Genomic DNA, 25,556 nt, shown 5'->3' on the forward strand with positions numbered 1-25,556 from the left:
CTATTTTTTTAAAATTCAAGGTAGATAAAGTAACCTGAGGTGTTTTTACAAGTCAGTTAATTTAGAGCTTCGGTTTCCAACATTAAGATGACCAGTTTAGAGATTTACTCTTTAAAGACCACCCCAAACGCAAATAATCCTTTCGCCTGAACCTCTGGTTTGTTCCAGTTTGTTAAGAAAGCTCACACAGGATAAGGTCTGAGGGACTTGTTTCCATCTACCAAAGAATAGTGGCAGTCGGTGTGTCAGCCCCTGTGGCGTCAGGCTCTCCTGAACGCCAGGCCACGGTAGCCCCCAGCACTTCACGGTAGGGTCCCCAAGACGTGGCTGGACTATGGGGATCATGCCTGATCCCAGTCAATTCTGGTACAGAAGGTCGTACTATAAAGAATGACACTTTTCCACTGGATAGTCTGCTCAAATAAAAGGAGACCAAGTCATTACAGAATGTTTTTCCGCTTTATTTTTTTATGAATGACAGACCTACTCAATAATTTTATTCAGTTTATTTAAATAAGGATAAGGCTACTTAAAAGACCTTTACATACAAAAATGTACATTACAAGGTTAAACTCTCTGTACTGAATTACAAAACCTGCACAAGCATTTAATAAAAGAGCACGCTTAAAAACATTTTGACCGTTTTGTAACCTCTTAAAATTACTGAAGTTCCACAGTAGTAAATAGAGGAAGCTCTTACACATGTATGATTTAAGCTACTGGCAGTTTTACTTAATGTAAGTTTTTAGAAGGTCATTGCTATTGAATGAGTCTCTAGACCAGTTTTAGAATCATCTCTCAGAAAACTAAGTCAACCAAAATATTATTTCAAATAATAATTACAATTCTGAGGAATTTTAATACTAGCAAAAATATTATGGCCTCATAGTGGTAGTTGAACCAACTTTCCAAAGTGTCTCGAAGCTGTCTAGATTAATAAAGCTATTTTGGTAAACTGTACTGCCTTTACGGCCACTGGGAAGCAATTTAGGGCCTTTGGTGCTGCAGGGGCTGGAGACTTCCAGAATTCACACGGCAGTCTATGATCCCTCAAATGTAAGAGGAACGGGGGTTATCCTATCTTCACTCCTCAATGAATGCGTAGGGCCAGGCATTATGACCCGCAAACCTAAGCCTGATGCTTAGGGTCTGCAGAAAGGAGGATGGAGAATAGAAGCAAAGAAAGTTAAAATATGGGAAAGGAGAATAAGAAAAAAGAAACCGAGAACAAAGAAGTTGGGGAAGAAAAGAGCAAGACCACCTGCCAGTGGCAGAAATGGTCAAGTGCTCATAACTACACCTCAGAAGCCACTCACTGACTCGAATGCCATTCGTCTGCCTACCACCCCCCCCCCCAAAAAAAAGCTGGCTCTGTTGAAACAGGAAATCGATAGTAACAATATTACAATGATCGTGAGTCAAGAGTATTCCAAAGTCGTTTGCCATTCAACTCAATTCCTTGTAAGCTTTAAATCACACCAAAGCAACCCTTCAAAACCTAAGATTGCCGACACTTCTGCCTCAAAGTCCCATCATTCAGTAGGCTTCGTCATGTGGAGGAAGACATCTCAAGACCAGCTGTATGTAAACACCTTGAGAAGGCACAGCGCTCTGAGATGTCAACATTAGGTAATACACAGTCCATGGTTTCCCACTTCTCCACATTTCAAACTCAAAATAGCCCAATAATATGCTGCCATATGAGCATTGATTCTGAATGTTCGTAATATAAACTTCAATTTGAAGCAACAATGTTACACAGTTCAGCTGTTATTACCAACCTACTCTGTAAGTTAAATATACAAATTAAAAATTAATTTTCTTGAGTAACTAAGTTTCCACTGACTTAAAACTGTCAAATGGCTAACTCTCTCTTAACTAAGAGAGAATGCAGATGGGAGCAGCAGGGACAACTGAATACAAAAATCTGTCATTCTACTCTAAAATCTGCACTTTTAAAATCTCCTTTTACAATTATGTAGAGGGTTACAGTTGTCCTTCAACAGTATTACACGCATCAGCCCCGCAGGTAACTATGTAGTTACTGATTTAGCACAACATGCAACACATCGTATGTACCAATTTTGCCTCGTATGTATAGATTTATCGACTGGATAAAGGCAGAACGGCTAAAAACCGTAGGGTTAAAGTTTTAGTACCATATGTACCTGCAAGGCTGAATGAATTTTTTGTAAGGCTATTTGAGAGCTGAACTAAAAATACTTGTGTTAACAAATCAAAAGAGGAACGAGACTGCTGTCAGAAGTAAAGAAAAGGCAAACCCCAATTTGAAGATCGATCACATAAGGAAAAAAGTATAAAGTATCCTCTGCACTTGGTTAGAAATACAAGGCAAAACGTGGACATGAGAACTCACGGCTCTAAGGTATACCCTACTTTCCCACTGATTCCCACCACACAGATGGGATGGTGACACCATTCCAACAGGAACACACAACCTCAGTGGATAACTTGTGCGTGTGACAGACAGTCCTGCGGGGAGCTGTCCCCGTCACCCCAGCAGGGAGCCCCGTCCAGCTGGTACTCGTCTCCCATGCTGCCACTCTGGGGTGACTTCTGGCTTCAGTATCTTCTCGTCTTCTGCCTACTCCAGATGACACTAAGCTTCCCTCTCACCGCTATCCTTCCTGGACTCTCTGAAGTTCTAGAATTCCATCCCCCTCTTCCTACTCTCTAAACCTTCTGCCATCGGGTGCCATCTTGAACATGACCACACCTGAAGGCTTTACAGTTGGCTTCTTTTTGAAAAGCTGCAGCACCAGGGAAGGAGCGATCCCTGCGCTCAGAGTGAGATCACAGACTGCTCATGAAAACAGCAGGTAGGGCTACTACACGGCCAGGACATCTTAAAGGGCAGACCAGCTGTGAGAACGACCAGTCGGCTCCTAACAGACCAATCCTGCCGGGACTTCAAGGGAAGGAGCAACAGCAAGCACTGATTTACCTTTTGATTTTTATGGGGAAAGGCAATGTAAGCACTTGGAGAACAGCAGTTTCATCTGTATATTCTGAATAGTTTACCGGCAGCACTACAAATATGCTTTATTGGTGAACCTTGAGGAGTTTGGCAGTATTTACTAAAATGTTGGGATAAACTGTCAAATTCTTTTGCTAGGGAAAAAAAATAAAAATGGTGAACTTCCAGAAGATTTGAGCTTAAACAAAACCTCAAATTTCCCCAAAGACTAAAACAGGCTAATGAGAATAATTCTTAAAAGTCATCAGATGCTTTATACCAGACTTGCAGCTAATAATTGACTAGGATCGCTATAAATGACTCACACTAAGCCACTTGTTGAAAAAGAAATTCCTTCCAAATCAGGGAACAAAATGCAAAAATTAAAAAAAACAAAAAAGGAGGAAGGGAAAAGGAAAGACTTTTTTCAAACCTAATTTGAAACCTCTTTGGAAAATTCCACAATAATCAGGATCTCTGTAAATACTGTCAATATATGTGAACTTGCTTGAAAAACTACAGTTACAGTTATATTTACATTTTTGGAAACTTTCCTTCACGGCCATGTAACATGCTGTATCTTCCTCTTTGCTTCTGGGGGCTTCAGGTTATTCTGAAAAGACATGAACAGAAATCAGTATATACTTGCAGAAATGGCAGAGAATAACTTGAAATGAGCACTCTAAACCACCAAAGTGTACTACTAATCTATGCACAGTAGATCACTGCTGCCATCTGGTGGGAAAAGACTTTAGGAGCTTGGGGAAAAAAAGCAAGCCCCCTGCCACCCTTTTTTCCAGCTGTGGTTCTAACGTCTGCAAATCAGAATCGCCCACGGCACTTACAAACATGCCCAGACCGGGGCCTTATCCCACAACCAATTAAGTCAGAATCCACGGGAGGTGGCAGGAATGAAGCTCTGACGTCTGTCTGGGTTTTCAGGAAGCTCCTCCAGGTAATTCTAAGGTGCATTCAGAACTGAAAAGCACTGAAGGCTCCAGACCTGCTTCCTTCCTGCCTGCCCCATCGCCTTCCTCAAATTCACAATCCAAGATCTTAACACTCATAATTTAAAAAATAAATAAAACCTCTGAAGCAGTAAAATTTTTGAGTAGAAAAATGCTTTCTAACAGACCGAAAGAAAAGATCCTCGAGGCTAACTCTTTATTGTAATATTTGAGGTCTAGATTCTTCCTCCTACCTTTTCTCTTATTCTTCCCTCTCTTATCTGACACCCTCCTCCCACTTCCCACAGAAGTGACCGAAGTCCATCAGTCTAGAGGCAGCCCGGTGTCAAAGGTGCATGCACTGAGGTGAGACAGACCTGAATTCCAACTGCAGCCTGGCCACTTAGTAACTCTGACACCCAGGACAACTTTATTTAAATTATCTGAGCTTCTATTTCCTCATCTGCGAGATGAGAAAAAGACCTGTGCTATGTCACAGGGTCACTGAAAGGATGAACTAACATAAGAAGCATGAGCTGGTCACACTCACAATAGTTTTCTTTTTTCAGGGTCTGCTATTTTAGAATGTTGGAACTAGTCTGAGTCTTGATCCTTTGGACACACAATTCCAAGAGGATCATAAAGTCACCGTATACTACAGGAATACTACAGAGACTGAATGCCTGTGTCCCCTCGGAAGTCCCATTTTGAAACCTAACCCCCAAGGTGATGGTATGAGGAGGCACGGCCTTTAGGAGGTGCTTAAATAACAAGGAGGAGCTCTGATGAATGGGCCCTCATAAAAGAGACCTCAGAGAGCTTCCTAGCTCCTTCCACTAGGTGAGAACAACGAAAAGCAGCCAGCTATGAACCAGGAAGTGGGCCCTCACCAGACACTGAACCTGTCAGCACCTTGTTTCTGGACTTCCCAGCCTCTAGAACTATAAAAAATAAATGTTTGCTGTGTAAGCCACCCAATCAAAGTTGTTTTTTTGTCATACCAGCCTAAATAGACTAAGACAAGAAATAAAAGCTATAAAACTGGATATTTAAAAGTAAAATAATTTTCTGACATGTCTAGGGAAGGATCAAATATACACACACACACACACACACAATCTCAACAATTAAACCCTAAGTAAACTCTAAATATATTACCTATCTCTACCAAATTTGCCAGTATATGAAATCCAAGCATCTAAATGGTTAACTATAACACAGTCCAACACAGTAGATTCCCCTAAACTTCCTCTACCCCCCAAGGGTAGGTAAATTTGAGAAGGGGAGGTAAGTGATAAATCCTAAACACTCTAGTGTGGTTTAAGATAAGTGCAGGGGCCCCTGGGTGGCGCAGTCGGTTAAGCGTCCGACTTCAGCCAGGTCACGATCTCGCGGTCCGTGAGTTCGAGCCCCGCGTCGGGCTCTCGGCTGATGGCTCAGAGCCTGGAGCCTGTTTCCGATTCTGTGTCTCCCTCTCTCTCTGCCCCTCCCCCGTTCATGCTCTGTCTCTCTCTGTCCCAAAAATAAATAAACGTTGAAAAAAAAAATTTAAAAAAAAAAAAAAAAAAAAAAAAAATAAGATAAGTGCAAAACAGACAGACTAAAGGTCAAGCTCTAAAACGCTACTTAATAAATATGTGACCCTGGGCAAATTGCTTAACATTCTGAGCTTTGCTAACAAAGGAATATTTTCCTCTTTTAGTTCCAAGATAAAGGATCTAAATGAGAAAACGCTAGGAAAAGTGCCTAAGACACTCTCTTCACACATTTTAAGCAGAAAGAAATCGAGTGTACACAGACTTCAAGCTGTATTACAAAACTTGTAATCAAGACAGTATGGTACTGGCATAAGAACACACTCAGATCAATGGAACAGAATAGAGAACCCAGAAATGGACCCACAAACGTATGGCCAACTAATCTTTGACAGAGCAGGAAAGAGTATCCAATGGAATAAAGACAGTCTCTTCAGCAAGTAGTGCTGGGAGAACTGGACAGCGACATGCAGAAAAATCAACCTGGACCACTTTCTTACACCAGACACAAAAATAAACTCAAAATGGATGAAAGGCCTCAATGTAAGACAGGAAGCCATCAAAATCCTCGAGGAGAAAGCAGGCAAAAACCTCTTTGACCTCGGCTGCAGCAACTTCTTACTCAACTTGTCCCCAGAGGCAAGGGAAACAAAAACAAAAAGGAACTATTGGGACCTCATCAAAATAAAAAGCTTCTGCACAGTGAAGGAAACAATCAGCAAAACTAAAAGGCAACCGACAGGATGGGAGAAGACATTTGCAAACGACATATCAAACAAAGGGTTAGTATCCAAAATCTATAAAGAACTTATCAAACTCAACACCCAAAAAACAAATAATCCAGTGAAGAAATGGGCAAAAGACATGAATAGACACTTCTCCAAAGAAGACATCCAGATGGCTAACTGACACATGAAAAAACGCTCAACATCACTCATCATCAGGGAAATATATATCAAAACCACCATGAAAAAACCACCTCACACCTGTCAGAATGGCTTACATTAACAACTCAGGCAACAACAGATGTTGCTGAGGATGCAGAGAAAGAGGATCTCTTTTGCGCCGTTGGTGGGAATGTGAACTGGTGCAGACAGTCTGGAAAATAGTATGGAGGTTCCTCAAAATATTAAAAATAGAACTACCCTAAGGGTCAGTAATTGTACTAGAAGGAATTGATCCATGGGATATAAAAATGCTGATTTACGGGGCGCCTGGGTGGCGCAGTCGGTTAAGCGTCCGACTTCAGCCAGTCGCGGCTGGCTTCTCGCCGTCCGTGGGTTCGAGCCCCGCGTCGGGCTCTGGGCTGATGGCTCAGAGCCTGGAGCCTGTTTCCGATTCTGTGTCTCCCTCTCTCTCTGCCCCTCCCCTGTTCATGCTCTGTCTCTCTCTGTCCCAAAAATAAATAAACGTTGAAAAAAAAAATTTAAAAAAAATAAAATAAAATAAATAAATAAATAAAAATGCTGATTTGAAGGGGCACATGCACCCCAATGTTTATAGCAGCATTATCAACAAAAGCCAAATTATGGAGAGTCCAAATGTCCATCAACGGATGAGTGGATAAAGAAGATGTGGTGTGTATATGTATGTATGTATGTATGTGTGCGTATATATATATATATATACACGTATCTATGTAACTATCTATAGATACACATACGTATATATAGATACATGTGTGTATATATACACACACACACACATGCACACGCACACACAATGGAATATTACTCAGCAATCAAAAAGATTGAAATCTTGCCATTGGCAATGATGAGGATGGAACTAGACAGTATTATGCTAAGCAAAATTAGAGAAAGACAGTATGACTTCACTTATATGAGGACTTTTACATACAAAACAGATGAACATAAGGGAAGGGAAGCAAAAATAATATAAAAACAGGGAGGGGGACAAAACATAAGACTCTTAAATATGCAGAACAAACATAGGGTTACTGGAGGGGTTGTGGGAGGGGGGATGGGCTAAATGGGTAAGGGGCATTAAGGAATCTACTCCTGAAATCATTGTTACACTATATGCTAACTAACTCAGATGTAGATTAAAAAATATATTAAATAAATATAGAAAAAAAAAAAAGAAAGAAATCGAGTAGACTTTAAAAGATGTTAACTTATCATCATGGATTTTATACTTCCAGGATTCAAACACGAGAAAGGACATGTAAAAAGTAAGATCATTTAAGAGTTCAAGATCTGCTTGTGGCACTGCTCTCCCACCTCAGCTATGAGGCAGACTGCTCGAAGATTTCATTCACATCTCCCATGAGCCCAGAAACTTCTGCACACTTACCACGGCCTCCGCTTCTTCCTTAGGAGCAGCTCGCTTTAACTTCACTGGAGTAGTTCCAACAGGGGACAAAGGTGGGGACTTTGCAGGACCCAAAGGACTTTTCCTATGCGTTAAGTCATGGTTCTGTTTAGTGTCATTATTATTGTGTTCCGTTTTATTGTTCACAGGCAAATTGGAAGACAAAATTAGGGGTGAAACACTGGAAGACGAATTTGGTAATTTTCGAAAGGCATTACTGGTAAAGCTTGCCTGAGGGGGAGGCTTGAGTCGATCATTATCTCCATTCTCTGTCTTTTTCACTTTGATGCTTGTTCTGGTTGAACTTCCATCAAACACAATGAGGGGCCTTTTCCTTAACCCATCCACAGTGCCACTCCTGCAATCACAGAGATGTATTCACGGAAAACATAATTGGAACAGCAAACCCATTCGTTCACAGGAACTCAAAGCTAAAACAATGGCCAAAAAAACACTGCTAAGACTAATCTATTTTAAGTAGGACTACTGGGAATCAAATTTTCTATGTTCACCCTAAATGAAATGGTAATATTCTAGGGCATTGACGTTTAAAGTATTTACTGACAAGAAACGTAAGTTAGCTTTAATGTACACACAAGATACAAATATTTTGAAAACATCAGCCGACAAATTAACCCTAGGACTTAAAAACAAGATTCCTAAGTAACTAAAAAAAATTTTTTTAAGTTTTAAAAATCACCCTCTAATTGACAGAATTATCTTGACTATGTATCAATTATTACTTTAAAAAGGATAATAACCTAGAAAACTATAGCAAGACTACTACAGTAGCAGTCTACAAACAACGAGACAGAACATTCTGTTCTATTCATTAAAGATCTCTAAAGCCAAGGCATTTTCTAAACTGTAACTATAACATTTATAAAGTTTTAATGTTAAAATTCAGCAAGTCTTCACATTTAGCTTCTGAAAACCAAATTTCCACTCTGAATCACAAAGACAAATGATAAGAGCGTTCATTTGTCCATTATTCATGACACCTCGGGACACAACACATTTGTTCTTGGGGGGAAAAAAAACCAAAACCTTTTAATTAAACACGTAAGAATTTGAGTGGCCATTTATTAGGAAGAACACTTTAGTCTTACATCTCCAAGTGTGGTCCAGGGACCAGGGGCATTAAGCATCCTCTGGGGAGCCTGTTAAGAAATGCAGAATCTGGATGTGAGGGCGATCTGGCTGCGACATCTGTCACCCCATTGATCACCAGGGTTGATTCGGCTGATCTGGCTGGCTAGGCGGGTGTCCCCTTCCTCCCTCACTGCTCCATGTGTGTCCCTCCCGAAGCTGCGCGCTCGGTAGAAGAGGACAACCTTCCCCGATAGAGGAGGACCGTTCTTCGGTCAAGGGTATACGAGTAGCTGCGCTCCCCTGCTAGAACCTCCAAACAAGCTCTCAAGAAATGCAGAATCTGAGGCTTCAACCTGTACTGATTCAGAATCTGCATTTTAACCAGATCCTAGGTGATTCGCCAAACTCACCAATTCTCAGGTCACCACTGAACATTATTTGGTAGAAGGTAAAAAATAAGCTCACTATACACCCACTGTCAACCACAGAAGGGAAACAGCGCATCAGCTTGTGAGAGTTCAACCTAAGAGCCCAGAGGCCCGCTCCAGCTTGGGCACCGTGCTGTAGATCTGGTCCCACCTCTGTGTGGTCTGGAGGACGTCACAGGAGCTCAGTCCGTCCACAAAAAAATTAATAAACAATTCAATAATACCTGATTGTCTCTTAGATGCTTCCAGCTTTAAAGTTTTGATTCTAAAGTCAAATTGTGTTGTTGTTTTTTTTTTTTTTTAAAGAGCCAAAGATGTCTTCCAAAAGGATACTGAGGGGTTAGAGGGATTTTTATACGAAGTATAACAGTATTGAAAGCTTTGCTTAGAACAGTGTGCCTGAATGTGCAGAGCAAGAAGAAAATACTTTCTTATTAAGAATCAACAGAAGTAAATTGAAAATATATTTGGCCTAACCCAAAGATTTACAAAAGCTAACTCTAATAAGTAGCCTATCCCAGTATATAACCATCAAGCTAAAAGGATCCTCGATCTGAACTGAATGTGTTCCTGATCAAAAGAGTGACTGTATTTTCCAAAAGACTAAGAGCATACGTGTTACATTCTTCAACGGTTTCCACACTTGGGGGAATAATCTCCTGGTCAATCATGAGTTTTTCTTCATAACTACAAATTAAAACCTCTATTCAACTCACCACTAGCATTTTCCCTCGCTCCCACCCTTCACTGCATCTTTTTCCACAATCACTGGTGTACTGCCTATAGACACTACCTTACAAACAGAAACCTCCAAAAATAAGTTCAGTAGTTAATCAACAGCACCCACGTGGGATACAACAGACACAGGAAGAGAAATAACTAGCCCACTCAGGGATGTTAGGACACCTTGTCCTCATTAAGCTATCACTGTTAAAGAAAGGTAGCCTTCTTTTAAAAAGGAAATTTATTTGCTGTGGTTTTATCAAGTATTTTCTGAAATTTAAAAAATTTAAATAGTGCCCCCGAAGCTACATGACAGTTTCTTCGTTCCTGCATCAAAGACCTTAATGTCTTAACTTGACTCTACCTTTTCTCCCAGTTCAGCAAATCTTGTTGGCTCTACCTCCAAAATAAATCCAGACTCTGACCACCTCTTACCAAATTCACTACCTCACTCAAAGTCACCACCATCTACTGCCTGGATCACAGTATAGTCTCCTGTTTGACTTCCCTATCTCCCTCCCCCCACCTTAAATTACAGCCAGGGTGATGCTGTTGAAATGTACATCATATGGTGTCATCATTCTGCTCAGAATCTTCCAATGGCTCCTCATCTCAGAGCAAAGCCAAAGTTCTTACAACGACTTACACAGCTTTATGGGATCTAGCCAACAATTTCTGCTGCTCCCCTCCAATAAACCTCTTTCCTCTACTCTCCCTCAGATTCTCTCCACACCAGCCTTGATAGCCTCTTTATTGTTCTTGGTCTTTGATGGGCACACTCCTGACTCTTGTATTCTGTCTGGAATGCTAGCTTGCTCTCTACCTTGTAGGTTTCTCTGCTGAAATGTCTTTTCTCAGTGAGGTTGTTCTTGGCCACTTTACCTAAAATGGTAATCTCTCTCCCTGTTGTCCTTTTCTCCTTAGCATTTGTCACTACGTAACATACCGTATATTTTATTTCACTTTCTAAATTATGTTTCCCCCAATTAAAATACGAGCAGGGAATTCTGTCAGTTTTTTTTGTGCTATAAGCACAGTGCCTGGTGCTCAATAAATAGTTGTTGAGCAAATGAATTTTTCTTACCTAAGTTTACCTGGAGAAAAAGAAGAAACACAAAACTGTTAAGTCATATAAACCAGAACCACTGAAAAGTACCTTTTAGTCTCGTTTTTCGTCTCATGTTGCTCCCTTTTCTTTTCCATCATTTTCCCCCATCTGTTCTTTGGCAAATCTCTCTGAGGCAACGGTATTGCATGCTGAACATAAAGATCAGTAAGATTGTCTTTGTTTATTCTTACATCATTTTCAACAGCTATGTTCTTCTGTGGAGAAGGAAACAAAAGCAATTTCAAAATAACATCCTTTGTTTTAATTACTATCTACATAACACGGTAGAACGTTTCTGTTTAAATAACAAATTTTATAATAATAAAATTTAGTAATTATATAATATATAGTTTATTTATAATCATAAAATGTATCATATAATATATACTCTTATTTATAATTTATAACCATAAAAATCAATATAATATACTCATAATTTAAATTTCCAATTATTATATATTTAATATAATTACAAAATTTGTTATTTAAGTCAGAGATTGTTATCTAAGTGTTACACGGACTTACAGGGACTTCAAGTACACCGCAGTCCTATACAGTTCTCTAAGAAGTACTATTACTAAGAGATTCAGCTCTGCAAACATCAGGTTCAGCCGCATCTTAAAGACAATGGCCACACGTTCACTGTGACAAGGACGGCAGCTCACATCTGGTCAGCCAGCATACCAGGCACGAAGACCATTTCCAGCAGCATCATCTTTTTTTTTTTTTTCAACGTTTATTTATTTTTGAGACAGAGAGAGACAGAGCATGAACAGGGGAGGGGCAGAGAGAGAGGGAGACACAGAATTTGAAACAGGCTGCAGGCTCTGAGCGGTCAGCACAGAGCCCGACACGGGGCTCGAACTCACGGGCCGTGAGATCATGACCTGAGCCGAAGTCGGATGCCCAACCGACCAAGCCACCCAGGCGCCCCCCAGCAGCATCATCTTAATCTAGGACGTAAACTGAAAATGGGAGACTGCCTGGGGAAACCGGACAAAAGAATTCCAACAGTGATGACAATTTACTACCTGCTGTCAAAGGTCACCCAGAGTGTTACCATCACGATCAAAGCGTGGGCTGTATATTGTTTCCCATGTGTCCCTAATAATGCTTAAGTTGAAGTTAACCACCAAGATTTCAGATGGCCCTACAGATGGAAACTGCAGTCCCTTACTGACGACCATCACAACAGTGCGTCATTACAACCTCCCTTTTACGTTTTCATCAGTCCTTTCTTTTTATTTTTAGTACTTAAATTTTTTTTTCATGTTTATTTATTTTTGAGTGAGAGAGAGAGAAAGAGAGAATATGGCCCTACTTACTGAGCCACTCAGGTGCCCATCACCAGTCCTTTCGAGTAGCTTCCAGTCACTGTCCATCAACCTTGCCAATATTACCTCATTCTCCCTCATTTTCCAATTTGCTCTCAACATCACAGAAAACATATAGCATAAAGAGAAGGAGTAGCTATGGATAGGGTTTGGATTTAGGAAGGAAAACGAAGATGGTAATGAGATCATGGACTCCTCAACTGCAATTCAGAAAAGCTTGGAAACGTTTGTGCTCAGCTTAACTGGCAAAACAAGCCCAATCTTTGTGCTCTGATAAACTTATCCCACTTACTGTTTCCTTCCAAATTTAAAAGCACAAGTAGTACTTTTCTCTCTTATACTTGACCACCCTTTGTTATCAATTTTCACCCTCTATACACTTAGAGATACGGAAGAACCCTGGAGAGTCTCTTGGATAACATTCCTAGGGAATTCATAGGCACGTTAGTTTGGGACGCACTGCTCCAGGGTGGTGATTCTCAAACTGTGGTCCCTGGACAAGCAGCAAGAACTTGTTAAAAATGCCAATATTCAGGCCACACCCCGGACCTACTCGATCAGACACTCTGGGGATGGAGCCCAGCAATCTGTATTTTAATGAACCCTAGAGTGATTCTGATGTACCTAAAAAGTTTGAGAACTGCAGGTGAAGGGTAATTGATATCAATACATCTGCAGGGCACTTGAGGAAGTTAGAGAAAGAGTACTGAGGAGAAAACACAAGGAAAACCACAAAACAAGCTACTTGAAACCACAAGGAAACTTTCAGTAATTCTCTACCACTTTAAAACAAACTCATCACTTCTTTTGTCTTATCTTTTGTTGACTATCAGAGGCCACATTAGCTCGAAAAGAGGATATGCTACATTGAGAGCCAGGAGTACTGGTTTCTCCTCCTGGCTGCACCACTTACCGGTGGTGCGACCTTAAATATGTCACTTCACCTCTCCGAGACTCAGTTTCATCTTTAAACGAGGTGACACTATGAAAAAAGGGCGATTTCTCCGATGCTTTCCAGCCCTGACAGTCTCTGATTACTACCCTTCATTGCTACTACGATTCTTCCCCAGGCCCTTGCTCACATCCAGGCCGCGGGGGTCGCCTAGGACTTCTGTGTCGGAGCCATCAAAGACCCCAAAAAAGATAAGTCCTAATTCCCAGGAATCCCTGATAGTCTAAGGACGTCTCTTTCCCGGATAGGGGCGTGGGGAGACCTGGTCGGTCCGTGTGGGGTGGACGCTGACACAAGCCAGGCGGGACAAGCGACGGCGGCGGGTGTGTCCGCTGCCACTCAGGATTACTTGGGGCCGGCTCAAGTCCGAACCTCTCTCCCAAACAGGCCCACCCGCCTCGGCGCGCCCGACCTGCTCCAGGGTGAGGAGAAGGAACTCCTGGGACAGCAGCTCCGGGTGCAGCAGCAGCTCCGAATCAGTGCAGCTGCGACCGCCCACATCCCCCGCCATCGTCGTCGCCAGGAGACCCCGGCCGGCTACCCACAAGGCTCCGCGAAGGAAGCGTCCCGGAAGTGATGTAACGGGCGGGGCCTCGTTTGACGTCACTCTTAGTGCGCCAGGCGTCCGCTCCGCCTTTCGCGGCCGACTGGGGTGCTGGGAGAGGTCTTACGGAGGGGACACTCCTGGGAGCGGTAGGAGCGAAAGGGACGTCCGCAGAGGAGACGACTGGCGTTTGACGCCTTGCAAGAAAAGAGGGGAAAACCAAGTTCCCAGAGAGGGTCACGATTGGTCGCGCTTCTTGTGACGTCCAATGGCAGAGGCCAAAGGGATTCCGAGGGCAGTCTCGCGGGAAAGAGGCGAGGCAGCCTGACGTCCGTTACCCAAAGTATAGCTCTGGTCGCCTCTGAAATTGTCTTAGTTTTTCTTTTTGACCTCTTTGTCCCCTAATCCTCTTCCAATATGATGTAAGGCCAGAGACTTTAATTCCTTGTAACCCCATGGCCTCCCACATAGTAGGCGCTCAAGTATTCCCCGAAATAATAATACTCCGAGCTGACCTAGCATATGAAAATAACGAAACCGCAGGTGACAGACAACAGCTAAACATTTGTTAGACATTTACGATGTGCCAGGTACTGGATTTTACATGGATAGTCTTGCTCCTCAGAACAGCACGATGAGGTGTATATTACTAGAATGCTTATTTTCCAGGTGAGGAAACAGGGTAATTTGCTCAAGATCAGAGAATGAGGAAGTAGCAACACTGACAAGTACATTTTCTCTGCACTAATTTCTCTACACTTACGTATATTATTATACATTTGCTCTACACAAATGACACGTACATTTTCTCTGTACTTATAACTACAATGAAGGAACAGTTTTAGTTTAGATTGTTGCAGGTTCAAATATGATCTAAACCTTGATAATTCAAGGAATCTTTTCTACTTCTTTCATCTTTTATGGAAGAGCTACATGTTCCAAAACATTAGGCACATCTAACACTTAAACTTGCAGGCATGTTGTAAATGCTTATTCTAAATACTCTGATGTATCATTTTATTGGAAATTATTGCAGTAAAAAATGTGACCAAATCTGAGGATGTTAAAAGATAAACCTTGAAAAAGTTGGGAAATAAATGAGGTGCCAGCTTAAAAAGATAAGGTAAAGCTGGGAGATGTTTTGCAATTTTTCTTAATCATTTATGTATATGATACTTCCGTCTAGAAATTGAATTTCGGAGCTGGGCAGAAACTTAAACGTTAGCCCAGTCCTTTCATATTAGTGATGAGGAAGCTGATCTAAACGAAAGACATTTAAAATGACTTGCCCAAAATGGAACAGAGTTTAGACCCGAGTTGAGGCAGGCATTTGGATGTTCTAATTTGGAGTTAAGTGCATTAACTTAATGGTATTAGGATCGTGGTATTTTATAACCAAAATCTGAATACATTTCCTTTTTTTAAAATATTTTGTAAAAACTATTTTTAGAGACAGAGAGCGCGTGAGCAGGGGACGGGCTGAGAGAGAGGGAGACACAGAATCCAAAGCAGGCTCCAGGCTCTGGGCTGTCAGCACAGAGCCCGACACGGGGCTCAAACCCACGAACTGTGAGATCATGACCTAAGCCAAAGTCGGAGGCTCAACCGACTAAGCCACCCAGGCACCCCTACGTTTCCCTAACAATAGTGAAATTAGTGTGACTGGTATCCCCATTTCCTTCACCGGAAAGCACATTGTTTTAATGGCAAAAGCAGTTGTCTTGGAAGGAACCTGGCCTTGAAAACTAGAACTTAGTTCAGATTTTGTTCTGTTGCAAAATGAGACGTTGGGTGAGTTACTCAAGTCTCTCAGCCTCAGTCTTATCAGAAACAAATGCTGTGCTAACATCTGTGAAGAATTATCAAAGGAGTACAGATTATATAACACACTTGGCACAGAGCAGGGTACTCATGAACTGGTAGCTGGTTTTTAGAAAGTATTCGACCATAATTATGAGGCAGTCTAGCAAATTGGACCAAGGGAAGGCTTTGGAGTGGCTCAGACTTGGGTTCTAGCCTGGCTTCAGCACTCACCTAGGACAGATATTCCATGTCTTTCCGCTGCAGTGTCCTCACCTGTAAAATGGAAATTGTAAGGCCACCCCACATTGTGCTGAGATTGGAGCTAGAGTCTGTAAAGTGCCTCCTCTGTAGCCACTACCTGGAGATTTGTTATAGCCTATTGACTGTCAGCGAAGGAGGCATGTGGCATGATGGTGGTGTAGGTGGGGAAAAAAATTGAGTTTAAGAGTCTGAAAATGTGATTATAGATTCTTGCTGGGCTCTTTCTCCCTGTGGTTTGCTGAATCAATCACCTAACCCAAAGCCTCAAGCTTTTAATCAGCAAAAATGTTTTGCAGGAGGTAAGATCTGTTCTTTTCTCTCCCTCTCTGTTTTTCCTAATTTCCCAGAAGTACTTCTCTGCTTTAAAAATAATCCGTTAAGGGGCGCCTGGGTGGTGCAGTCGGTTAAGCGTCCGACTTCAGCCAGGTCACGATCTCGCGGTCCGTGAGTTCGAGCCCCGCGTCGGGCTCTGGGCTGATGGCTCAGAGCCTGGAGCCTGTTTCCGATTCTGTGTCTCCCTCCCTCTCTGCCCCTCCCCCGTTCATGCTCTGTCTCTCTCTGTCCCAAAAATAAATAAACGTTGAAAAAAAAATTTTTTTAAATAATCCGTTAAGATAATTCCAGTTGCCTTGGAATCAAAAATCTCTAGAAGGAGTGTCCCCTGGGGCAGAAATAAAACCATCGAAATTCAGAGTGGAGGAAGTAGAATGAGATTCTAACACTCCCCAAAGGAAGGAGAGACTATTTGGTAAAGCCTGCCACACTCCATCCTGGGCAGAGCCTGGGAGAGTGGAGCCTCGGAGAATTTGTGGTCAGGTGACTGTGCTTTAATCTGAGTCTCTGATGTAGGAAGTCGGGGTAGGGGAGAATTAGCATTTCTGACAAGTTCTGATGTGATGTTTCCAACATGTCCAGGCTGAAGAGCCACCTCACAGAGATTTCTGCCTCATCCCAGAGTAAGAAAACCCAGACATTCCCTGATCCTCAAGCCAGGCCTGTCAATACGGAAGCCATAAAACTGAAAACCAAATATCCCAGTGGACAAAGAACATCTCCAAGTCCCCGTGATGCTAGGACCTGACATCTCTTGCTTCCCCTGTTGGCACTTCAGAAATTCCCCAACCTGATTAACACAGCCCTGGGAAAGGGAGAGGGCCTCAGTTGATAAGATTATTGTCACTGCAGCTGAGTGAGGGCTTGAAAAAGAAAGAAAGCTCAGTTACAGAAAAACTTCTATTTGTTACCTATTTTGAGTTTGTAGACTGAAGTTCATTCCTGCTATGCTGTTACCTGTGAGTGTGAACTAGTAGCCACTAGTTTTTAAGTTCAGTAATATAAGAATTTTCCCTTTACTCAAAGATCGTAGGGTTTTATTCTTTAACATTTTTACCTGGTGCCTATAGTTGACAAGAACAAACTGAGGGAAATCAACAAACACTTCCCTGCCTGGCATCATCACCTCACTGGGTTATGAGTTCTTCTGGGACAAGGTCCATACATTTCCTTTGAATTTCTTACCTGGTCATTAGCACACACGATGCCTGCACTTAGCAGGTACTCAGTAAATGTTGAATGAATGGGTCATGAACAAAATATGGACTGAAAACTTTGGGTGTTGATTCTTCTTGTTGGTAGTGTAATATTTAAGATACTTAGGTTCCAGGGGCACCTGGGTGGCTCAGTTGGTTGAGCGTCCAACTTCAGCCCAGGTCATGATCTCCCGGTTTGTGAGTTCAAGCTCCACATTGGATTCCCTGCTGTCAGCGCAGAGCCTGCTTCAGATCCTTTGTCGCTCTCTCTCTGTCCCTCCCACGCTTGCACTGTCTCAAAAATAAATAAAACATTAAAAAAGAAATAAGATACTTATGTTCCACATATTTTAGTTGTCAAAAATATATTTGAGTGCAAATAAAATTAAGGAGCTTCAAAGTGAATGTAACAATTTAAAGAATACTTCACATTTTGACCTGTGTTTTTAGGTATTTAAAACCCCAGTTTTGCTTTGAATTTCAAATAACTATCTTCAGTACCACAGTAATAATGACTATAGTTTTATTGTCATTTCTTATTCCTTTTACGATCAGATCATAATTAAGATGCGTTTGCATACTTAAACTACTCATCTCATAGGTCACCTCTTCATGAGCTCCTTGAAACAGTGTTTCATTTTTGGGTTATCTCCTGTCACCCAACTTCTAGAACACATTATTTTTTGCGTTAGGGGCTGTTTAGGTGGGTATTTCTTCCACATGTTCTACTAACTCAGGGTTTCTCAAAATTGAGAGAGTATTAGAGTGCCCTGGAGAGCTTATGAAAAACAGTTTGCTGGGCCCTGTCCTGCAGGTTCTGATTTAGGAATTTTGGAGTAGGAACCCAAGAATTTGCATTTGCAGGTTTGGAGATGATGTGGGTACCGTTGAGTATCAACCATACTTTATAAACCATCGCACTAAATTAAGCTGCTTGAGGGTGGGGGCTGTGCCTTTTTCATTCCAGGATCCCCTGCAGCTTCTACCATTGTACCTGGCACATAGGAGTTGCTCAAGAAATAGCTGACTTGAATAATAGTTCAAAAAGTTTGTTGTACTGAATCTAGATTATAGGTATATGAATGTATGTGCATGTATCCTTAAATGAGCTGATACATAGTGTAGTGAGCTCTGTCTGCTAAAATAAAAACAAAAATCATTATTGTAACCTTTCTTTGCTTAACTTCATCTTCTAAAATGATACCCAAACATTCGAGAGGTGTACGCAGCAAGTCTGCTTATAAATGAGAGCAACAGAATCTTTGCAGTAAGAGCCTCTTTTAAAAATAACGTAATTTATTAATATTGAGCATCAGAAATTAAAAAAACTTTTTTTAATGTTTATTTTTAAGAGAGAGAGAGAGAGACAGAGCATGAGCGGGGGAGGGGCAGAGATGGAGGGAGACACAGAATCTGAAGCAGGCTCCAGGCTCTGAGCGGTCAGCACAGAGCCTGAGGCGGGTCTTGAACCCAGCCCCGAGCATCAGGAATTTTCAAAATTGGTCGAGTGCTTCCCACATGCAGACAGACACAGCAAGAACATGGTAGCCACATTAGTTGCCCTCAGGAGCTTATAGCCAGTGAGGAAGTAAGGAACCCAGAGGAAGTGTGAGGAGGTGTAATAGGGGATATTAAATATATCCCCTATATAGCTGGGAACTATGAAAGGAGTCAGTTGTATCTATTCAACTCTTAATCGTCATTAATCTGTTAGAATTCATCTTTTGTATATTCTATGAAATACGCCTAACGTGTTTGGTATGGGCCCTAGGGATATTTACTAAATATTAATAAATGAGGTTAATAATTCCTTTGCAAAACTTACGACTTTGCTATTTCTTCTTCAGTGTAACCAATCAAAACAACATGAGGAATGTAGAATTAGTCTGATGCAGATACTTGCACACTTATGAAACAGCTATTTATATCCAGGTACCTGTCATACGTGAAACGGACTTTTCAGAAAGTTCCAGAGCAAATGTTATTAGATGGAATAATGTGCGCATGTGGAGCTTGCCATTTTAAGAATCCTATGGTAAACCTTTCATAAAGGAAATAATTATTTCGGAATTGCCCTTTTCCCCTCTTTTTTGTTAATACACGTTTTCGTTTCTACATCGAGGCAGAACATAGGGGTTCCATAAACTGCTCAATCAATAGAATTTAATTTTATATATACGAACGTTCACTATGTTGTTGAATTTTGGGTTCTTATGCCTGCTCTACTCTTACTACCATGGAATTTGGGACAAATCATTCCGTTTTCTTCGCCTCAGGCAACTCATCTATAAAATGGAGAAATTAACAGTGCCCACTTTATAAGGATATGGCAAGGCTTAAATGAGATCATTGCTGTTAGGCCAGTATCTGGCAGTCAGGAGATAGCACCTCTGCAGCTAGTTTTGTGCAGCTCTCTGTACGATGGTAGATTAAAATGGAGAAGCACAAATTCTAGGCCCAGCTGGGTCAGTGATTAGCTGACGACCACTCACATTTTCTTCGTGGGCCTGGGCAAAATGAGACTGGGCTGCATTTGCTCTGATGCCTTCCTGCTCCTGGGTTCCCCTGGCTGCTGGCCTCCTTAGACTTGAATCCGTCCCTTCACTACCGCTTGCCCTTGAAGTGCACTTGCTGGCCACAGCTCTACACTTCTGGGGAACCCGTTCCCCATCTGGACATGGGTACCGCTGAGCAGAACAAGCACTGTTTGGGGTTGGGGCATGTGTGTGGCCATGAACTCACAAGGGAAAGGTGAAGGACAGGTCGCAGAACATTGCTTCTTGATGGTTCTTTATTTCCATCATTTAACTTTATTGCGGGGTCATTTGTTCCCCTTTGAAAAAGAAAAATCCAGTATTTGCCTCCCGGTTCAGGATAACATCTTTGTTTTACAATTCCTGGGAGGCCAGAAGAAAGCTGAGGCCACAGGTCACTGGTGGGTTCTAAAGTCAGAGAAAATCACTGAGAAAATGTGCCTTTTATATGCTAATAATTGAAAGCTGACAAATCTGGAGGGAGCTTCCTTATTCATCTTAAAATTGGATTGTATATGTTGAAAAGAGAGGTTCATGGATTCATGGTACCCCAGGATACTTCATTGTGGCTGGAAGAGCTGATGGACTTTGCTAAAAAGATTGGGTAAAATAGACCCAGGACTCCCTTTTAAAATAAATACCTCATGCAAATATACTGCTCTCTCTAGGGATTCCTTTTCGGCCCCAGGGGCCCTGTATTAGCTGTGGGCTCAGGGTGGGCAGCGCAGGCCCAACGGGACATTTCAGCCCCACAGGGAACACCACCAGCCAGTCAACTCAAGCCCAACTTTGTCAGATGATAGCGTGGTCAGGCCTTTCCTAGGACTCCTTGATTGATTGCTTCATTCATTCATTCAGCAGGATTTCCCGAGAGCCTACAGTCCGCCCAGCGCCGTGTCGGTGTCCGACATTGAGCGGTGAGCAAATCAGGCAAGGCCTGGGTTTTCCTGAAGCTCTGCGTGCCGGTGGGGGAGGAGAAAATACATTAACAACAGTCCCGGGCCAGCATTTGTGGAGCACCCGCTCTGTGCCAGGCAGTGTTCTAAGCGCTTTACACGAATTAACTCCTCTGACCCTGCGCACCGCCCCGAGGCGGGAGCCGTTGTGATCCCGGCAGGTTGGAAGAAACTGAGGCCCAGGGGGGCGGTCCCACGTGGGCGTCGCGCGCCCAGCCGGGTAGCTCCAGGCCCGGGGGCGGATGGGCGGCGGGGGCCGCAGACCGGGCTGGACGGCGCGGGGACGGCCGCGCTCCCGCCCTCTGCCGGCGCCGGGCGGCCGCCCCACGTGACGGGAAGCGGCGGCGGCGGCGGCGGGGCCGGGCCAGCCCAGGAGCGGCGGGCCGGGAGCGGGCGGCGGGCGTCACGGGGCCCCAGGCCCCAGGGTCTGCGCGGGACGGCGGAGGCCGACGGGCGCTGCGCCGGTGAGTGCGGAGGGAGACGGCAGGGCCGGGCGCGGGGTGTGGCGGGGCGCGCGCGGAGCGGGGTGGGCTGGAGGGCAGGGGCCTTGCGGGGGGGGGGCAGCTAGGTGGTGCCTGGCGGGGGGGGCGCGAGCCGGCAGAGGGGTGGTGTGTGTGTGTGTGTGTGTGTGTGCGCGCGCGCGCGTGTGCAGGGAGCAGGTGTGCAGGCTTGGGGGGCCGGGGGCTTGTTGGGGTGAGCAGGTGTGCACGTGCGTGTGGGCTGGGGCAGGTGTGCCCAAGCGTGGGGTCAACGGGTGTGGATGGTGTGGGGTGTGCGTGTGTTTGGGGTAGGGACAGATCGAAAAAGACCCAGTCCCGGTTTTGCGGTTGGCTTTCGGTTTTCCGAGGGGAGGAGCCCAGGACTCCACCCCAGCGCCCCAAGCCCCGCCACCCGGTGTAAGGAATGGTTTTGTCGCTTTAATAGATGTTTTCCTGGAGCTCTTGGGATTTGAGAGTTCAAATTCCGGGTCACGTTCGGGCCTGAATTTTTGCCCCGCAGTGGGAGACTGGGCAGGGGTGTGTCGGGGAGGAGGGAAGAGACCACAGGTGCTGGAAGCTGCCATCCCTGTGGGAGTTTTCCTTTCCATTGCTGTCTGGAGGTGCAGGTTGAAGTTGGGTTCTCAGCCAGCCTCCTGTGCGTTATATGGGGACGACTTTCAAGACAGAAGCTGTGGTCTTCAGTTGTGTGCACCTGTCATTCCTTCTGTCCAGGGCCTGTTGGGTGACCCTGAGAAAGCCCCCCAGGCTAGTCGCCCTGGGGATTCTATCTGGCTGCTGGGAATGGGGGTTCCTACAGTGCTTTTTATTGCTAATGGACTGTGTTGGGCGCTGGGGTCAAAACGTGTCCCATCAGGATTTAATCCTGGATGAAGTGCTTGTGGGTAGGCACCTGTCCATCCAGAGTGAGGGCAGGCGGCTGCCATTGTGATTCTAGTGACACATTAAGACACTGACAGAAGTGGGTGAGGAGGGTCCTAGGGCAGTGTGAGCTGGCCAACCCCGAGTCAGAACCAGAATGGAGGTCGTGGAGGGGCCTGCCAGTGCCCCCTGCTCCCTCCTGGTGGACTTGCTTCTCTCTGCTGCTCAGCTGGAAGCTCCCAGAGCTGGGGTCAGATAGGAAGGAACTTCTGGCTGGCTGCTTCCTTTGCTTTTTTCCTTCCATTTCTGCTAGCCGGGCAGATTCAGCAGTCATTGAAGTGGCCTCTTTGATGTGTGGCACCAGGAAGAGTACTGACCAGAATCCCCTGGAACTTGTCTACAAGTAGCTTTCCCCGGCTCTAGTTCCTCTCTGAAATGGGGACAGAGCTGCTCCATGATGGTAATGAGTATGAAGCTGCCGCTGGGAGCTGCCGCTGCCCTGCGCCTGCCGCTTCCTAACTGTGAGCCTTGGACAATTTACTGGATGTTCTGCGTCTCGATTTCGTCAATCAAAATAGTGGTAATATTGGAAAGCTTGCACGCGTTCTGACAAGAAAATGTGCGTTTGGCACAGGGCCTGGCACTTAGTAGGTGCTCGATAAATTATTAAGAAATATAAATAAGGATCTGGAGCTGTAGGTCTCTCAGCTCTGAAAAGCAGTGGTTTTATGCTCTGAGAAATTGTCAACCCAATGAGTATTGTACTCCGGGTTAGGCTCCTTGTGGGTTCTGAATTCCCAGTTTTGCTGTACACATCACAGGATACGTTTTACAAAGAAATTGGATGAGAGGTGTGCCCCTCGCCTTCGAGTCCTCTGCCTTTCCTCCTCTACTCATGACCATGAATGGCAGCCCTGTGGTCTGACAATCGGCGGGGATCTTGTCCAACCACCATGAGCTTCTGGGCTGCTTCAGCCTCACCTGACCCTCCAGCCACAGCAGCTTGTAACAGGGCATCTTCCTCTAGTTGACAAGTTTTAAAAGCACAGAGCTCACTATTCTAAAAATGCTACATTTTCTAGGCCTGATTCTCGGCTAGCATTTGTAGTCAGGGAGAAAGAAAAAAAAAAAAAAGTAGTTACTATGGCTTCTTCACACTAATATTAAACATTTGTGATCCTTTAAGAAAACTTGAGCGAATTTTCCTTATTGGCTTAAGCATCTTCAACTTGGTCTGAATCCAGTCCTCATTAGAAATACATTAAAGTAATCATTGGTGGTGGCCAGGTGTTTGGATACTGCTGGAATAATTTGGCCGGGACTTTACAACTCATCTCCTCTGTGGCAAACCTGACCCGTTTTTCTTTATTAAAAAACACGTGGCTACTAAATGAATGTAGAAGTAACGAGTTAATTTGTGGCTGCCCCAGACGAGCTTGGGTGCTTCGTGCAAAAGAACAGGCACACTCATTGAGCATTTTGTGAAATCTTGCAGAATTGAGAGCAAGATCTAGTCTCGATAGTCCACCACTGTTGAGTAAATTGAAGACTCAGGAAAATAAGGTATGTGAAAGAGACCAATTGCCTAGCTTCCAGCAGGTGCTTGGTAATTCTTTATGGCTGTTTAAAGGTATTGAGGAAGTGCTCTAAAGGAGATGCCCTTGAGACCCCTCCCACTCTGGTCCTCTTCCCCCCACCTTCCCCTCCCAAATCCCTTCAGTTATAACTGTTGATGGTAGGACATATACGTATATACATACATATACACACACCACGTGTATGCACAGTGGTATGTGTGTGTAACTGCATACATAGATACCTATATGTTTGTAGTATATATATATATACGTGTGACGTCTATATACTATATATGTGCATATAGGGCGTGTGGGTGTATGTGGTATATATAAGTAGTTATGTATATATATACTTTTGTATGTTATGTGTACACGTATCTAAATAATTTTGATTAGTATTGCCAAGGAAAAGGATACCAACTATGAATAGTTACATATAGGTATGTGCAGGATAATATCAAGGTGACAAGTTAGATGTTAGATCTTAGCTGTGTTTTTTGTTTTTTTGTTTGTTTCTCCTTTTGTCAGGTACACTTTTGGGTCACTGGAGCAGGTTTACTGTGCTGTAGCTAGTCTTACGCTATCTCTGTCACACGAGTGCAAAGATAACATGAAATGGTTGTCAGGTAGTGTCCTAACCGATAGCAGGAAACATTGTGGCACAAGTCAGTAAATTTGCTGTTGATTCCCGGCAGATTTCACGTTTGAGTCATTCAGCAGATGGCCATGAGAACTTGGTGAAGAATTCAGGGGCCAGCATGGGGTGCCGTTGCAGAAGAACAATTTACGTCACACGAACACATACCCTGTTTTGATAAGATTACTAGGTTAGTGGAGAAAAGTGTAAAGATATCATATCTGTGTCTGAAATGTAGCAAGGCAGTGCTGAGACTGAACCCCATTTGGTAGGAGTCAGTTATTTGTGACAAAAGTTGTTTAGGGGGCCGTAGAGCAGGTGCCCATCCTCAGTCCAGATGTGGAGCAGTCGTTACCCCTGGGCAGGCTGTGTGCACGGTGCTTCCGGGTGTGGGCTCTTGAGTCAAGCTACCTGCGTTGGAATCAGCTCTCCATGGTCGTTTAACCTTTCTAAGCCTGTTTGCTCTCCTGCAGAATGGAATAACGATAGTATTTGCCTGTAGGCTCCTTGTGAGTATGGAGATAGCACTTGATACAGAGTCTGGCACCCAGTGCGCATTCTGGAAGTCTTCTCTCCCCTACAGTACTCGCCTACAGTACTGTTATTAATACCCTTCCTCCAGAGGAGCTTGAGAATAGTACAGCGTAAGTATGTAGTCCAGTCCAAATTCCTATTTTTACAAGGACGCATTGGCCCAGAGGTTTTAAGATCGTCAACAGGTGCCCAAGCCATGAGAGCTCAGGATCCCCAGATTAACATTGAGAATGCCTGCCTTGGATCAGGCTTGCCTTACCACTGTTTGCTGGGTTAGCCCTGGAGTCTCAGTTCTTACAGAGGGCATTGGAAGGTTACATTTCTGCTCTTTTCCAGCTCTGCTGACCCAAAGCCCTACTGTTCTCTATCAGAGTCCTTCGCCTGCCTGCTTCTCCT

General features: G+C 43.7%; 2 protein-coding genes and 1 long non-coding RNA gene across 5 annotated transcripts in view; 2 read left to right on the forward strand and 1 right to left on the reverse strand.

Moving 5' to 3' along the window:
• Positions 1–440: 440 nt before the first annotated feature.
• On the reverse strand, positions 441–14,062 carry CA3H2orf49 (chromosome A3 C2orf49 homolog). Of its 2 annotated transcripts, XM_045445554.1 has the most exons (5): positions 13,840–14,062; positions 11,190–11,356; positions 8,022–8,148; positions 7,773–7,895; positions 441–3,590 (listed from the first exon to the last, which is right to left on the reverse strand). In XM_045445554.1, exons 1-5 carry the CDS (start codon positions 13,936–13,938, stop codon positions 3,534–3,536), a joined length of 573 nt encoding a protein of 190 aa, XP_045301510.1. In that variant the 5' UTR covers positions 13,939–14,062; the 3' UTR covers positions 441–3,533. The 2 variants fall into 2 exon arrangements, with proteins under 2 accessions (XP_045301510.1, XP_045301509.1); XM_045445553.1 differs by having other exon boundaries at positions 7,773–8,148; positions 13,840–14,004.
• Positions 14,063–14,119: 57 nt separating this feature from the next.
• Positions 14,120–17,387, forward strand: LOC123580607. The gene is made up of 3 exons (XR_006703381.1): positions 14,120–14,393; positions 16,242–16,334; positions 16,951–17,387. It is a non-coding gene; the product is annotated as an uncharacterized LOC123580607 (long non-coding RNA).
• Positions 17,388–21,125: 3,738 nt separating this feature from the next.
• The window catches only part of TGFBRAP1 (transforming growth factor beta receptor associated protein 1), a 63,570-nt gene continuing 59,139 nt past the window's right edge, over positions 21,126–25,556 (forward strand). Inside the window, exon 1 of one of the 2 annotated variants that reach the window (XM_045445556.1) lies at positions 21,126–21,215. The gene's annotated coding sequence lies outside the window, so the exon portion shown is untranslated. Of the gene's footprint in view, positions 21,216–21,391; positions 21,519–25,556 lie in introns of those variants that run through there. The other variant, XM_045445555.1, reaches the window with a different exon arrangement.

Source organism: Leopardus geoffroyi, chromosome A3, assembly GCF_018350155.1.
Source record: "Leopardus geoffroyi isolate Oge1 chromosome A3, O.geoffroyi_Oge1_pat1.0, whole genome shotgun sequence".
Lineage (NCBI taxonomy): Eukaryota > Metazoa > Chordata > Mammalia > Carnivora > Felidae > Leopardus > Leopardus geoffroyi.